The sequence below is a fragment of the Pongo pygmaeus genome, chromosome 6, assembly GCF_028885625.2.
Source record: "Pongo pygmaeus isolate AG05252 chromosome 6, NHGRI_mPonPyg2-v2.0_pri, whole genome shotgun sequence".
Lineage (NCBI taxonomy): Eukaryota > Metazoa > Chordata > Mammalia > Primates > Hominidae > Pongo > Pongo pygmaeus.
This window is the reverse complement of record NC_072379.2, coordinates 11,146,098-11,162,793: the sequence shown is the minus strand read 5'-3', so window position 1 is coordinate 11,162,793 and position 16,696 is coordinate 11,146,098. Positions and strand designations below refer to the sequence as shown.

The window sequence follows — 16,696 nt, the reverse complement described above, 5'->3', positions numbered from 1 at the left end:
GAGAACCCCTCTCTACAACAAATACAAAAATCAGACAGACACCATGGCGCGTGCCTGTAGCCCCAACTACTTGGGAGGCTGAAGTGGGAGGATCGCTTGAGCCTGGAAGGCAGAGGTTGCAGTGAGCTGAGATCGTGGCATTGCACTCCAGCTTGGGCGACAGAGTGAGACTCTGTCTCAAAAAAAAAAACCTTCAGGCAGCTTTGCCACTTGTGGGCCTAGGCAAGTTACTCCTCCTCTCTGGGCCTCAGTTTCCCTCTCTTTGAAACAGAAATAAACACTGTACCTGTTTTGTAGGGATACTGTGAGTATTAAGTTAGTTAAATGCCTTTTCAGTGTTTAGAATAGTACTGGATATGCAGTAAGTGCTCACTAAATATCAGCTGCCATCATAAGCTACGACGGCTGTGTCCCTGAAGTTACCGAGCCCTTACAACAGCCTTCCTGGTTTACCCCATTCCACACACAATGGGACTGCCAGGAATATTTGCTGCGCACATGAATGAATTCTAGGTAGGAAAACTCCAAGAGGCAGAGGAGGTGATGCCTTTTAAGAAGAAAGGGATGTGCCTAAGTCTTGGGCCCACAGGTAAGATCAATAGGAATAAGCACACCTTTGGAAAAGGGACGAGTCTCTTGTTGCAAAATTTGTGGCTCTCAGCCACACACAACCTCAGAGTCTTGCTCTGAAATCCAGGCTGGAGTGCAGTGGCATGATCTTGGCTCACTGCAATCTCTGCCTCCCAGGTTCAAGTGATTCTCCGTCTCAGCCTCCTGAGTAGCTGAGATTACAGGTGCGCTCCACCATACCCGGCTAATTTTTGTATTTTTAGTAGAGACGGGGTTTCGCCATGTTGGCCAGGCTGGTCTCAAACTCCCAGCCTCAAGTGACCCGCCCGCCTCAGCCTCCCAAAGTGCTGGGATTACAGGCATGAGCCACCGCGCTCAGCACCAACAACTCCTTTCTTAGACTGAACAACAGAGAGGACATGGCTTGCTCAGATCTTGCATTCATTAAGTGGCCAAGTCAGAATCAGAATCTAAGCTTCCGGATCCAATTATATACTCCTTTAAGGACACCAACTATATAACACAACATCTTCTTAAAATAAAGGGCCACAAACAAAATTACAAGACTCTGCATAACACGCCAGTCACGCTCCTCGTAAACTCACTTTTATGCCACTCACATTTGCAAGTTAAAATGAAAAGCCAATGTTAGTCAATAACATGCTCAGTGACTAGTCCCACCCACACCACATGCGCCCCAGCCCCCTAGCCAAAGAAAGAAGAAAACGAAGACAGCAAGTATCAGACTTAGCATGGCTTGGCATCCAATTGTCATTTTCTTGACTGACATAATCTCAAAGTGGAAGGGGAGATTTTCCCACGCTTTGGCTTATAATCAATTCCGTAAGTTAAGAAGGCTTTCTTCGGCCAATGGCAAATTTTAGGCTATAACGATATGTTCCTTCCTAAGTACACTCCTAGAAAACGTTCCCCCTGACATATAGAATCCTTTAAATGAGTATGCCACTTCAAAGAAATACTCAAAAGCAATTTTAAAAAAAATCTAATGGAGAGGAATTGCTAACGGTTAAGTGACTAAAAATTTGGCTTCTAGGCCGGGCGCGGTGACGCATGCCTGTAATCCCAGCACTTTGGGAGGCCAAGGCAGGTGAGTCACCACCTGAGGTGAAGAGATCAAGACCAGCCTGGCCAACATGGTGAAACCCCATCTGCACTAAAAATACAAAAATTAGCCAGCCGTGGTGGTTGGTGCCTGTAATCCCAGCTACTTGGGAGGCTGAGGCAGGAGAATCGCTTGAACCTGGGAGGTAGAGGTTGCAGTGAGCCGAGATCAGGCCACTGTACTCCAGCCTGGGTGACAAGAACAAGAATCTGTCTCAAAAAAGAAAAAAAATTGGCTTCTGGAACCCTAAGGAGGCAGGTTGTTCGGGGGATTATATGGCCTCATTCCCAGGAGTCTGTCTGCCTGGGAAAATCCTGGTAGGTGGGTGGGTGGCTTACGCTCCGTTAAGTGGCACCGATGATACTTAGCTCCCAGGGTGACTTCCAGGGGCAGAGAAATGATTGTCATGCACTTAGCATAATGCCTGACTCCTAGCAAGTACTCAATAAATATTAATAACAGCTCACCACGATTTCAACCAAATCATATGGCTTTCACATTTAGCCGTTACACCTTTAAAATCATGCTCAACAAAGTTGTTTGCTGAGAAGAGGCAGAGAGTGCTTTTCTGTGCCGAAGTTATTATTAAATCCTACACAGAATGACGTTCTCCATTCAGAATGCATTTCAGTTGAGGTTATTGACCAGAAAGACAAGTTATGGGCTACTCTCAAAGAATAGCTTCAAAAAAGAAAGTCCAGCAGCAAACATTTCCACTCTATGAACAGTGAAACTAATGCAAAAGGAGAGAAAATAACTCTCTAGACACATACGGAAGAAGGCAAGTTTTTATTTTACTGTATCTGTTCAAGTCCGCAGTAGAAACTAGGGTCTACCCTAGGCTTTAAGAATTTTTTAAAGTGTTCATTTATAGCTTTATTTTATAATAAAGCTCTGTAGCCCAGGCTGGAGTGCAGTGGCGCAATCTCGGCTCACTGCAACCCCCATCTCCCGGGTTCAAGCAATTCTCCTGCTTCAAACTCCTGAGCTCAAGTGATCCACCAGCCTCAGCCTCCCAAAGTGCTGGGATTTTAGGTGTGAGCCTCTGGCCCCCGTCACATTTATAGCTTTAAAGTCCATTTGTGAGGCCAGGCACGGTGGCTCACACCTGTAATCCCAGCACTTTGGGAGGCCGAAGTGGGTGAATCACAAGGTCAGGAATTTGAGACCAACCTGGCCAACATAGTGAAACCCCATCTCTACTAAAAATACAAAATTAGCCGGGCGTGGTGGTTGGTGCCTGTAGTCCCAGCTACTTGGGAGGCTGAGGCAGGAGAATCGCTTGAACCCGGGAGGCAGAGGTTGCGGTGAGCCAAGATCGCGCCACTGCACTCCAGCCTGGGTGACAGAGGGAGACTCCATCTCAAAAAAAACAAAAAAATAAAAGAAAAAAGAAAAAAAGAAAAAAAAAGGCCATTTGTGAACACAATTTCTCAAAAGAGTAGATTTTGGTAACATGAACACAATAAGCCATTTATTGACCTTCTACTTGGTGCATGGGTTGTTCTGAATCCCTGTAAAAGTTCATCCAGCCCATAATGACTCCGAGGTCGTTATCATTCTTATTTTTTGAGATAAGAAAATAGAGGCTCAGACGTGACAGAACGCAGCATGTTTTCGACCAAAATTCCAGGGCACATGAATCTAATGACAGTGCTTCCCTTTTGACAGTTATTAAACTCTCAGATAATGCGTCTGTTATACTTAAAATAGCCCTGTAAAAACGGCTGGACACATGAAGGAAGCGACACATGGCTCTCAGGAAGGAAAGGGGATGCCGGCCTTGTTGATGTTTCAGCAAGGGGCGGGAGCAGACAGACAGAGCGGCCGTCCTGAGATGCTCCCGGAAGGAAAGCAGGGCCTGCGGGGTCTTCAGATGCCACCCGCCGCCCCTGGGCCAAGCCCCGCCACGGCTCTGACCACTTCCAGTGACAAGGAACAGAGCAACTGGGAGATTAGCTCCTCGTTAATTACCTAAGAATTGCCTAAGAATTAATTACCGAAGAATTACCTAAGAATTTCTGGGCCTTTGGCCCAGAAAACAAACAAACAAAATAAGGTCTCTTTGAAACTCCACAATTCATTGACTAATTTTGTGTGTGTGTGTTTTTGTATTTTTTGAAGATAGGGTCTTGCTCTGCCGCCCAGGCTGGGGTGCAGTGACGCAATCATAGCTCACTGCAGTCTTGACCTCCTGGGCTCAAGGGATCCTCCTACCTCAGCCTCCTGAATTACAGGTGTGCACCACCACGCCTGGCTAATTTCTTCATTTTTTTGTAGAGATGGGGTCTCGCTATGTTGCCCCGGCTGGTTTCAAACTCCTGGTCTCAAGCAGTCCTCCCGCCTCAGCCTCCAAAGTGCTGGGATTACAGAAATGAGCTACTGCACTTGGCCAACTGAATTTTCTAATGCCCAAATTAAATAGCATCCCTGGTCTTAGAAAGCAGAGAGACTGAATCTGACGCTTCAAAGTAAGTGAGTGGTTAGAGCCAAGATGATCAGGGCTTTACATGGAAGAAATGTGGGGCACTCCACTGCTAACAGCTTGCCCAAATTTATCGATGGTTATTTCAAAATTTGCACTAAAGCCTCCGTGTGTGTGTGTGTGTGTGTGTTGTGCTGACAGGTGATACAAAAAGTCATTTTGCACTCTTAAGATCAAAAAACGTTCTCTGACTCCCCAAAGTACCTTTGCCCATCCTTGATCACTCACTGCCATCTTGTTCTGTCTGAGCTCTTACCGCCACCTGAAATTATCTTGTGCATCATTTGTTTACTTGGCCACTGCCGGATCTCTGTGAGATCTGGAATCTTCTCCCTCCATCCCTGCTGTATCTGACTGCCCCTGGCCCTAGAAAAGGGCTCAGCACTACTTGTAAAAGAAAGCAAGGAAGGAAAGAAGAGAGGAGGGTGTTTATTGAGCACCTACTATATGCTCTGTGCATCTGAATTCATTTCACCTCCTGGGTGAAATGGGATAGCACCAATTCTTCCTGCTTATACATAAGGTGACCAAGTCTTAGAACAGTTTGTGACCTTGCTCAAGGTCACTGCATGTCACCACTTACTAGTTATGCGTTCTACTCCTGGCCTGAGACTGAACATTCAGCCTCCAGGACCCCTTGAAGTAGGCAGGGTATGTTTTTGCAGACAAAGAAACTGGGGTTAAGTTTCTGTCACAGTGCCATGGAAGTCACAATACTATTAATGCTGTTGGAGCAAATGAAACCAGGGCTTGACTAGCACTCAATGTCCCTGGGCCCAGGCAACCTCCTCTTCCCTACGGGCCCCCGCTGGTGCTCTGCAGACCATGCGGCAAGGTCTTGCTGGGCTGTAGGGGGATAATGCAGCCACCCTCCCTGACTGGGGCCCGAATTAGGTTCAAATTGCCTTCATTACTGGTCCCACTCAAGGCACCTCTTCTCCCCTAGAGACCCAAAAGAAAGAAAATAATGTCTTGGGTTGATAAACTGGCTTAAAGGGTTTAATTGGTAACAGTTAAAAGTTCACTTTTAATTTTTAAGCTTTGTCTAGTTAAAGGCTTATTATAACTTAACAGTAGGTGATTCTAGAATGATTAAACACCCAAGTTGATTACTGGGGTTTTCTCATTTTGCCAAATCCTGGAGCAGCCTTTTTAAAACCTAACTGCCCCCTGCAAAAATGAAAATTCACAAGATACTTTTCTGTGGGGAGTTTCTTTAGGGGATGAGAGAACAACTGAATAAGAAATCTCTTCAGGGGTTTCTGACACCCCCATGAAGAGAGGAATTCTTTTTTAATTTAGTTTAGTTTTGTTTTGTTTTGAGACGGGGGTCTCTACTCTGTCCCCCACATTGGAATGCAGTGGCGCAATCATGGCTCACTGAAGCCTCAACCTCCTGCTAGACTCAAGTGACCCTCCCACCTCAGTCTTCTGAGTAGCTGGGACCACAGGTACGCACCACCACTCCCAGCTAATTTTTCTACTCCCAGTTAATTTTTCTATTTTTTTGTAGAGGTGAGGTCTCACTATATTGCCCAGGCTGGTCTCCAACCCCTGAGCAAAAGCAATCCGTCTGCCTCAGCCTCCCAAAGTGCTAGGATTATAAGCATGAGCTACTGCACCTGGCCACCTGGCTGAATTTTTTTTTTTTTAAATAACAGCTTTATTGATATATAATTTATATACCATACAACTCACCCATTTAAAGTACACAGTTCAGTGGCATTTGGCATATTCAAAGCTGTGCAAGTGTCACCACTGTCTTATTCCAGGACATTTTTATATTCCAAAAAGAAACTTCATACCAACTATCAGTCATTCCACATTCCTCTATCCCCTCACCCCTGGGGGTTTCTATCTCTATAGAAATCTACTTTTGGCCAGGCACTGTGCCTCATGCCTGTAATCCCAACACTTTGGGAGGCCGAGGCAGGTGGATCATTTGAGGCCAGGAGTTTGAGACCAACCTGGCCAACATGGTGAAACCCCATCTCTACGAAAAATACAAAAAAATTATCTGGGCACGGTGGCACATGCCTGTAGTCCCAGCTACTTGGGAGGCTGAGGCAGGAGAATTGCTTGAGCCTGGGAGGCAGAAGTTTCAGTGAGCCGAGACTGAGCCACTGTACTCCAACCCGGGTGATGGAGTGGAATTCTAGCTCAAAAAAAGGCCCCATTGTGTCACATCAGGGCTGTGGGCCTTCAATGAAGCCAACTCAATGGGCTCAACGTGATGAAAGGAAAATGAGGCTGGGCTTTTCACTTTTCTGTGTGCAGTGGTTTTGGGGTCTAATGAGGAGTAAAACAAAATTTGTTGATAACAGAGAAGAGTTGAGAGTCCAGTGGGTAACACTGACATATCAAGGAGTAGCTGATGATGCCTGGATGCTGTTTCATGTTTAAAAAGCATCAAAGGCCAGGTGCAGTGGCTCACCCCTGTAATCCCAACATTTTGGGAGGCTGAGGTGGGAGGATCACTTGAGCCCAGGAGTTCGAGATCAGCCCGGGCAACAAAGTGAGACCCCATTTCTACAAAAAAAAAAAAAAAAAAAAAAAATTAACCAGGCATGGTGGTGCACACCTGTAGTCCCAGTTACTCAAGAGGCTGAGGTGGGAGGATGATTTGAGGCTGGGAGGTTGAGGCTGCAGTGAGCTGAGATCATGCCACTGCTCTCCAGCCTGGGCCACAGAGCAAGACCCTGTCTCTAAAAAGAAAAAAAAAAGGAAAAAGTAATCGGGGATGATATGTGACTTTGCTAAATCTTCACGACAATGCCAAGATGGGGTTACAATGATCACCCTCACTTCACCACCTGACTCGCGCAGGGCCATGGGGGGCGTGCAGGGCCATGGAGCCCTGGTGACTATCTCAGGGCAGCCTGTGCACCACGTGTCCACTGGAGTCGCAACTTTATTTTTAAGTGACTCTCTTTTTCCAGGCTGAGTCACTCTGGTGGTGTCTATATAAAGGCTGTCGAGGCAGTGACTAAATGCGTTTGGGCCCAGGCCACAACTATATATTACTGCCCTCCACTCCCTCACCCATCCTGCTAGCTCCTTTTCTCACCGAGAGTGAAAAACGAATCATAAAAGTTCACAGCATCTTCCCATCCTCTGTCTTCCTCACCATGGCAGAGATAGTGTCAGGTGCGTGGCTTCCTGGCTTACCCCGCACACAGTGCATCCTGATCAATAAAAAGGAGGGACCCCCTCCCCTCGCCGCGCCTGCCGGGGTTGGGAAGGAATCCACAAATCTAGCCAATTTCAAGGATGGTAAAAGATTCCATTCCAAGTCCTATCTCAAGACAACTCCCAAGCCTGAATTTTTACAACTGCTACCTGGGAACACAGAAATCAGAGAAATACGCCAGGCCGGCGTAGAAGGAGCAGAAGATGTTGGCACCCAGGAAAGGAAAAGAAAGTGGATGGGCAGTTCTGTGAGCAGCAAAGGGTGCTCCCTGTTGCAAGGTGGGCGTGCTGAGCCAGGCGTCCCCGACAGTCACGGCTGCCGCCGCAGCCAACAAGAGCCAGGATGGAGACCTGGGTGTGACATCACGTGCATCTGAGCAGGACAGGTGTAGAAAGCACAGACGCAGACTGTGAGCACCGCGGACCAGGCATCGTTGGGATTAATGTTCCAGAGATCAAGAAATGTGGAGGCAAAAATACATCAGGGCAAAAATGACCAGCGACGGCCCCTGAGCCGCAGCTCGGCTCTCCTCCCAGAGCAACGGGGTCTGTTTTAGAGGAGACAAAAATTAACCGAGCAAAGTCCTGCAGACAGACACCCAAGAAGCGTTCTGGAGTAGGACTGGGCCGACTGACGTCACCAGGATGAGGGCTGGGGATGGTTTCATGATAAAATCACAGCATCTCAGGAATGTGGTTCTCCTCCTCTCTTTCCTCCCATCAGGAAAGGTTCCTCCCATACTGAAAAGAAGCAGAACAAAGCCCAAAACCATCCCTGTGCTCTTTCTGGAAGCAAGCTAACACAGACGACCATTTATTGGAGAGTTGAGCATCACATTCAAATAGCAGACCTCTGAAGCCAGGCTGATGTCACAGGAGCACTGGGGGTTTCTCCAGGGAGGACCCCACGCCGGGTTACCTGGTCTCCAACCTGCCCAGCCACTCTCCATCCACTAACTCCCTACAGCCAGGCCAGTGAGCCGGGGCTGCAGGTCAGACGTGCTGCAGACCTCCCGTGACCTCACCTCCAGAAGAACTCTGGAATCACATACGCGGAAAATCAGAGTTTGGCCACGATCAAAGCCACGGAAAAGCAAACGGCAAACGGAAAGGCTAAGAGACACTTTCTGGGGTTTGCGAGAGCTAGGCTTTCAGCCTCCACTGCTCACATACATGATTCTAACACCACCGGGCTTCCAGAAAGCTGCCGCTGCTCCCTCCTGACATGCTGTGGCCAGCCCAGTGCAGAGGTGCCGCCCCTGCTGCTAGCCCGTGGAGCCCCTTGTCACATCAGGTGGCCTTGCTCCTTCACCCATCTCCCACTCACCAGCACCCAGCCCAAGGCCAGGTACACTCTGTCCCTGCCCAGCGGTCAGGCCTTGGCACTCATCTGTCACCCACCCTAAAGCTCTAGAGTCCCCCCTCCTCCCTCCTTCATCCCCTTCCACCCCAGGGCACAAGGAGGAGAAGGAGGGTGGAGGTGACCCACATGGTTCTCCTGGAATGGTGAGCTGAAACTGGGACTATGGGCCCAGGGAACTGTGTTCCAAACTAGGGCTGCATGGATGAGTGTCTGAGAGCCCCCAAGAAACTGCAAACGTGCATTTCTCAGGGGCTTAGGTCCTCAACTTTTATGGATATTTTAAAGGTTAAGAACCAAGGCTCAAAAAGCAGAACTGTTTATCTATAAAAAGGGTTACTGAGCCATATGTGGCTTATCCAGAGAACTTTATCACCACTGACATAAGAGTGTTTCTGTGGGGAAAGTCTACAGTCAGAAGATTCCAGTCATTCTATCCTAGCACTTAACATGCTCTGCCATTGGGTTCTATTTGCTCGCTAAGAAAGATAAGAAACTTTTTAAAGAATGGAGATAGAGTTTTATTCCCAGGGCCAAACTGTCTGGCACATGGAAGGTGTTCAATAAATATTTGTAAGATGATTAACTGTTATTACAAACCCTTTTTTTTTTTTTTTTTTTTGAGACAGGATCTCACTTTGTTGCCCAGGCTGGAGTGCAGTGGTGTGATCATGGCTCACTGCAGCCTCAACCTCCTGGGCTCAAGCCATCCTCCCACCTCAGCCTCCCAAATAGCTGAGACTACAAGTGTACACCACCATCCTGGCTAATCTTTTGATTTTTTGTAGAGATGGAATCTCACTATGTTGCCCAGGATGGTCTCAAACTCCTGGTCTGAAGCGATCCTCCCACCTTAGCCTCCCAAAGCACTGGGATTACAAGGCGTGAGCCACTGTGCCTGGCCACAAACCAACTTTTGAAATACTTTAAGCTGAAACTACCTATATTTGTTCTTATTTTTTTTTAAAGTTGCCTGAGCTAAGGCCGGGTGCGGTGGCTCATGCCACTTGGCACTTTGGGAGGCCGAGGCCGGTGGATCACCTCAAGTCAGGAGTTCGAGACCAGCCTGGCCAACATGGTGGAACTCCGTCTCTACTAAAAATACAAAAAATTAGCCGGGCGTGGTGACAGGTGCCTGTAATTCCAGCTACTCAGAAGGCTAAGGCAAGACAATCACTTGAACCTCGGAGGCGGAGGTTGCAGTGAGCAGAGATGGTGCCACTGCAGTCCAGCCTGGGTATCAAGAGTGAAACTCCGCCTCATAAATAAGTAAGTAAGTAAATAAATAAATTAAATAAATAAATAAAATAAAATATAGAAATTCCCCCAAGCTAGCTCTGAGGAACAGAAATCCACTGTATCTCATGAGTTACACGGCGAGTGAGTATTCCCAGGTTAATACTAATAATGAACATAAGCTAAACTCTAGGGACAGGCCTGCGTGCAGCCCTTCTCGTACAGGCACATGGGTACGTACACACACATATGTGCACACAGCAACCCTGTGAGCGGGGCCCTGTTGTTACATTATTTATAGATGACAGAACTGGGGCTTTGGGAGGTATCTGCCCCAAGACGCACAGCTACTAAGTATGTCGCCTGAAGTAAGAAATACAAAAACCAGAGCTGGGCGCAGTGGCTCACACCTGTAATCCTGACACTTTGGGAAGCCAAGGTGGGTGATTTAGCTTGAACCCAGAAGTCTGAGACCAGCCTGGGCAACAAAGTGAGACCCAGTCTCTTCAAAACATAAAATTAGCAGGGTGTGGTGGCACGCACCTATAGTCCCAGCTACTCTGGAGGCTATAAGGGGAGGATCACCTGAGCTCACGACATCGAGGCCACAGTAAGCTATGATTGTGCCACTATATTCCAAAAAACAAAAATATAGGAAGCACTATACCCTAGAAACACTCCACCACGTATTATGTTCCACGATTGATTCTTAACTCAATAGGGAATGGATGTTCAGTTAGAATATTTAAAAACGTTTTTCTTTCAAAGGGACTCTTTTTGTAGATTCAAAGAGACTCTTTTTGTAGATTCAAAGAAAATGTATACAATTTTATCTGCAGAGGAACTGCAATCTTCTGCAAATTAACTACAATTTCTGGATTAAAAAGACACAATATCAAATGATGACAAATATATTAATCTAATGATATAAAACTGAAACTTAAAAAAACTAATCCTAAACAGAAAACCTTCAGCCGGGCGCGGTGGCTCGTGCCTGTAATCCTAGCACTTTGGGAGGCCAAAGTGGGAGGACCCTGCTTGAGCGCAGGAATTTGAGACTAGCCTGGGCAACAGCAAAAGGCTCCATTTCTACAAAAAATTTAAAAACTACGGCCAGGCGCGGTGCCTCACACCTGTAATCCCAGCATTATGGGAGGCTGAGGCGGGTGGATCACAAGGTCAGGAGTTCAAGACCAGCCTGGGCAACATGGTGAAACCTCCTCTCTACTAAAAATACAAAAAAATTAGCTGGGCGTGGTGGCGCATGCCTGTAATCCCAGCTACTCGGGAGGCTGAGGCAGAAGAACTGCTTGAACACAGAAGAAGAACTGCTTGAACACAGAAGGTAGAAGTTGTAGTGAGCCAAGATCACGCTACTGCACTCCAGCCTGGGCAACAGAGCAAGACTCTTGAAGAAAAAAAAAAAAAAAAAAAACATAAAAATAAAGTAAAATAAAATATACTAGCCAGGCACTGTGGTGCCACGTTCCTGTAATCCCAGCTATTCGGGATACTGAAACGGAGGGATCACTTGAGCCCAGGAGTTGGAGGCTATAGTGAGCTGTGATCGTGCCACTGCGCTCCAGCCTGGGTGACAGAGCAGGATCCTGTCCCCAGAAAAACCCTTCAAGGCTCCAGACATCCTGGCGCTCACCTCCTGATGTTCCTGTAGCTTCTCCCACCTGTCGGAGTCCCAGCCACCACACAGCACCCCTCCCCGGCCACTTCCCCGTCAGAAGCCACCTTTTCCCTCCTGGACTAGAGCTTTTCCCAGTGACATCTGGGAAGGGCCAGTCTAGAAGGTGAAATCTCCGACGGCAGACGAACTTTACTCCCCACTGAACCCTCGCGGGTGCCTAATCCTCCCCGTGGAACACATTAGACATTCATCAGACACCGGGAAACCTTTCCTCCTTTCCCAGAACAAAGGGAGATGTGGGCGTTTCCATCAAGATCAACACCCTTGGTATCACACCAACAGGAACACCACCAGCCCTGGCTCTGCCACGCTGTGCCCTGGAAGGTATGTTGCCGTGGGGATCGTGGGCTGCATCCGTAGGGAAGAGGACACCCTCCTTCCGGTAAGCCAGGCTGTCCTACCCGACAGGTGAAAGCTCTAAGCAAGCCTCGTTTCTACACATGCAACATCCCGACGTCACCTCCACGGATAGTAATCAATCCTGCGGTGTGGCCAGAGGAGCAACCAGTGTCGGGGCAGTGGTAGCTCCTCAAGACTGAGACCCCAAACGGTGACCCAATGTCCCCTCGGGGCACAGGCCAGGCACTGAGCTGAGGCTCCACACATGTGCTATCTACACACACACGTACTGTCACAGCTCCCCCCCCACACACACCTGCTGTCACAGGGAACAGCAAGGAACTCCGCCTCCTGCACACCCAGCACACTCCGGCCACAGCCTCCCGCTCCCACCACTGCTCTGGTCTTATGTGGTTTCAAAATTTCCAGCAGGAGGGCTGGGTGCGGTGGCTCATGCCTGTAATCCTAGCACTTTGGGAGGCTGAGATGGGCGGATCACCTGAGGTCAGGAGTTCGAGACCAGCCTGGCCAACATAGTGAAATCTATTAAAAAATACAAAAATTAGCTGGGTGTGGTGGTGGCGTGCGCCTGTAATCCCAGCTACTTGGGAGGCTGAAGCAGGAGGATCACTTGAACCCAGGAGGTGGAGGTTGCAGTGAGCCGAGATTGTGACACTGCACTCCAAACTGAGCAACAGGGCAAGTCTCTGTCTCAAAAAATAAAAAAAAAGTTACCAGCAGGAGGCTCTGGCTGCTGGCACGAGTGAAGTGGGCCTCATCTTGGACTTTCTGCATGGGTGCCCCACAGATTTCCAGGTTGGTCCTTGGATGAGAAGGTGCATGGGGCCGGTGGGGCAGAAGCCTGAAGTCAGCTCCCCGCTCCCCGCCTCCCCAGGACCACATGTTGCAGTGAGACCCTCCTTACTACAGCCAAAGATGAGGAAGTGGGCGCCACCCTCCATCCACTGGCAGTGGCAGGGTTGGGGCCAAGCAGGTGGTGACCTTCTATCCTCTGCCTCCCCTTCCTGGTGAGTTCCAGCCTCCTTCTCCCTGAAGACAGAGTCTAAAAATGTGTCCTGAGAAGAAATGCCCCAAGTGGCAGGTACCTACCAGGCTGCTGCCTCCCCAGGCCTCTTCCATTTATTGGGATCAGAAGGAGATAAAAACACCAAGTTTAAGGCCAGATGTCTTTGAGTAACTAATGTGGAATTCGACACAAGGCACGATGGAGGGATAGGGCTCAGCACAGTACGAGCGGCATTTATCAGCAGAGCATAAGGAACAGACAGGGTGACCGAAGGGGGACACGCTCCTCCTCTACTGTCACTAGGAGTTGGGGACTTCTGAGGAACACCCGGGAAGCCAGGCCTCTTAGGAACCTCATTCTTTGGCTGATTACACTCGTGTATTTATTGCCCGTGGCCTCTGAAGGATGGCCTTGCCCCTCTAAGATTTTCTGGGTTTTTTTGTTTGTTTGTTTTTAATCATAAAATGTTTTCTTTTTTCTTTTTACTTTTTATAACAGAGATTAGTCTTGTTATGTTGCCCAGGCTGGTCTTGAACTCCTGACCTCAAGTGATTGCTTGCCTCAGCCTTCCAAAGTGTTGAAATTACAGGCGTGAGCCACTGCGCCCAGCCAAACCTCTAAGATTTTCTATGGAAATCCGCAGACATGTGGTCACCGAGGAAAGGGCAGTGACGATACAGAACGGCGGACGACCACTAGCTATAGGAATGGCACTAAGAGGAGCTCGCAAGATGGATGTGGCGGGGCTTGAGCTGGGGAAACTGAGTCAAGGACAAGCGCTCAGGAAACCAGAGTTCCAGGAAAGTCTGCTCTGAAGCCGCTGGAGGCAACAGAAGAAGGACGTTCTGTCCCCAGCTCTTTTTTTCCTCCTGTTTTTACTCATGGCAAGACTGACATGGAGAATAGGGCCCTCCACTCCCCAACACTGGCAGAGAAGGCAGAAACCCCCAAGCACCAGTGATCCCACCTGCATTTTTGGTCTCGTGAAACATGGAGTACCTGCATTTAGGGGCAGCCGAGGCGAGCAGCGGGTGTGAGATTTGAACCCTTAGCTGGCTCTGTGGCCAAAGGCTACCTTCTTTCTACTCTGCTACCAGGCTTTCTCCCAAAATATTTATTCTGAAGACAGAAGGTTATTAATTTGTTTTCTATAATGATTCACGCCAGCACTCCCTTGACTAGCAAGCCTCCTTTGAAACATTTTAAATGAGCCCGCTTTTAAAAATGCAGTTCACATATAATTTCCCAGCAATATTATGTAAGTAAGAGAGGGGCATCTCTCCTAGAAAGGAGCTTTGCCTCCAGGCATGTTCCTATGTCCTATATGGAAGAGCCAAGAGCTATGGAGAAGATTCCCCAAGCCCGGAAGCTGGGCCGAAGCTGTGGGCTGCTGCGACCCCTTCCCATACAAGGGGAAGGTGTAAGAGAGGCTGGGGTCCGAGCCCGCAGGATGAGCACCATGGGGACCAAACTGGCAGATGTCACCTGGAAAGCCATTCCTGCGACTGCTCATCTGCCTGCAACACGCTTGGGTCTTTTTTTTTTTCTTACTAAGCCCCTGGTAGGGTTGAAGGGAAGGAAGAAGGGGCCCAGGAAACAAGCAGAAAAATGCCACCCCAGCAACTCAACACTGTCCCCCAATTGCACACTCATGAGAGAAAAAACAGGAGTATGTAAAAAGCACATTTCCATTGCCCTTTACGGCATATTTCAAGAAACAGAGAGGCATTTAAAAGGCCTAGCAGGCAAAATGTCTGTTTTACAAGAAGCGTTAGGCGTGTTGCTATGCCCAGATGCGTGCAGCCTTCAGACACTCTGCCTGCCCCAGCACCGGGGAAACAGGCTCCGAGGACCTTCCACCCCATAGGATCCCTTATGGACTTTGGTGGCTTGCTAACTGACATGGGACAGGGTCTGAGACGAACTCCAGGGTCTGACACACCCACACACCTGCCCACGTGTTCTTACAGACCCAGCTAGTCTAGTATCTGCAACTGGAATTAGCTCTGACTTCCATATTTCCAGACAACCTATCAATTTCCACATCCCCACAGCCTGCAGGATGGCATGCGTTCTGCTGGAAATGGGGCTGAAGACATCTGGGGAAAGAAACGGGTTGTTTGCCGGCCGTGCATTCGTCTGATGAAAATGAAACGCTCACGGAGCGTCGCCTGAATATGCACCAGCATTCTAAGATCCCTTCAAAGCGAACACGATGGTCATGCGCCTCACCTCTGGAGTGTTCTTCTTGAACTCCCGGCTCTGTTCGATAAGCCGCTTTCTGGACTGCTCGCTTTCATCCTGCCGGTTCGCCAATACCGTTGCGGTGGCATCGAGTTCTCTCTGTTGGGGAAACAGGAAAGGAAAAGTGAGATTGTAATTGCAGTGTACTAGAGGAGGGTCCTATTTGCATTTGACCAGAACACTGGGGGAGAGACCCCAGTGGCTCTAGGGATCATCAACTCATTGGCAGAGGAGGGGCTGGAGGGCGGCGGGAAGGCAGAGAAATGAACATTATCCCCCCATCCCACGTCCATCCCATGTGAAGTGGTTGAGAAAACCAAGTTTGTTCGACATCATGGGTCGTGCCTCAATGTGCACGCCATAAATGACTGTTCCCGTAACAGAATACACAGAAACATCTTTCTTGCTCCAGCCACAACTATCAGGCTAATGCCCAAAGGACCCGCCTCCCCAAGCTACTCCACGCCTGTTCTTCCCAAGGGTTCCTTCCAGCCAGCCACTCTCCTGGGCTCTAGTCCTTCTGCTGAGCTATGCCCTCTGTCTTTCAAAGCTGGGGGCCTGGGATCTCTGGGACTAATACTTGGTTTGTATTCATTCAACAAATATTTATGGTGAGCTCACTCTAGGCCAAGCATCATGTTCGAGACCATTAACCTATGATTAGTTTTCAAGAGGGACCTTTAAAAGGTACATTCCAAGAATAATTATTTCCAACCACTTTTCAGAAACGAGGCACCTGGCATTGGCGGTTATTCTCAAATCACATTACTTGCGCGGGAACGCTGAGGACCACCAGGAGTGGGTTCCCCATGAGAGACCCGCTAGGGGGCTGAGGGCTCTGGGCTCTGCTCCCCGCAACAAACCGATAATCAACGCGCCAGAGAACCTGTGCCCTGGCCTCAGAAATTCTGGGAAGAGCTGCCAAGAGGATCTGTTTCCAACAAGCCTGCAGCAGATGGCCCCAGAATGGTGTTCCAGGCTGACAGCAGGCGCCCAAGGACACACTGCTGTCGCCACCAAAAGGCCTGTTTTCCTGCCGAGTCGCTTCGGCGACTAAAGACACACAGCGGCCCGTTCTGCTGGGATCCAAGGTGGCTGCTCCAGCTGGCTTCTCATGGTGGGGACCGTCACCCTGAGTCCAAGCAGAGCTGAACGGCGAGAAAAATCAAAGCTGAAGATTTATCCCCACACCTCCAAGAAGCACACTAGAGCCTCTCCTTCTCCACCCCCCACCACCCACCTCACCAAGTCCCACAGGCTTTCCTCCTTGGCGGAAGTAAACCAGCAAACCTACACGTTACAAGTTCTTGCTGGGAAATGCCTCCTTGGTACCACTACGGGGTGGGCCATGCCAGATGGGATGAAAGCATGCTGTCAACTTACAAATCACAAACAGGCCGGGTGAGGTGGCTCACGCCTGTAAT

General features: G+C 48.9%; 1 protein-coding gene across 15 annotated transcripts in view; it reads right to left on the bottom strand.

Annotated features, from left to right (window-relative positions):
* CUX1 (cut like homeobox 1) overlaps positions 1-16,696 on the bottom strand; it is a 464,969-nt gene that overhangs the window by 349,626 nt on the left and 98,647 nt on the right. For all 15 annotated transcript variants that reach the window (XM_063668185.1, XM_054496503.2, XM_054496501.2 and 12 more), the window contains exon 2: positions 15,261-15,371. In XM_063668185.1, coding sequence (XP_063524255.1) covers positions 15,261-15,371 — 111 coding nt within the window. The remainder of the gene's footprint in view (positions 1-15,260; positions 15,372-16,696) is intronic.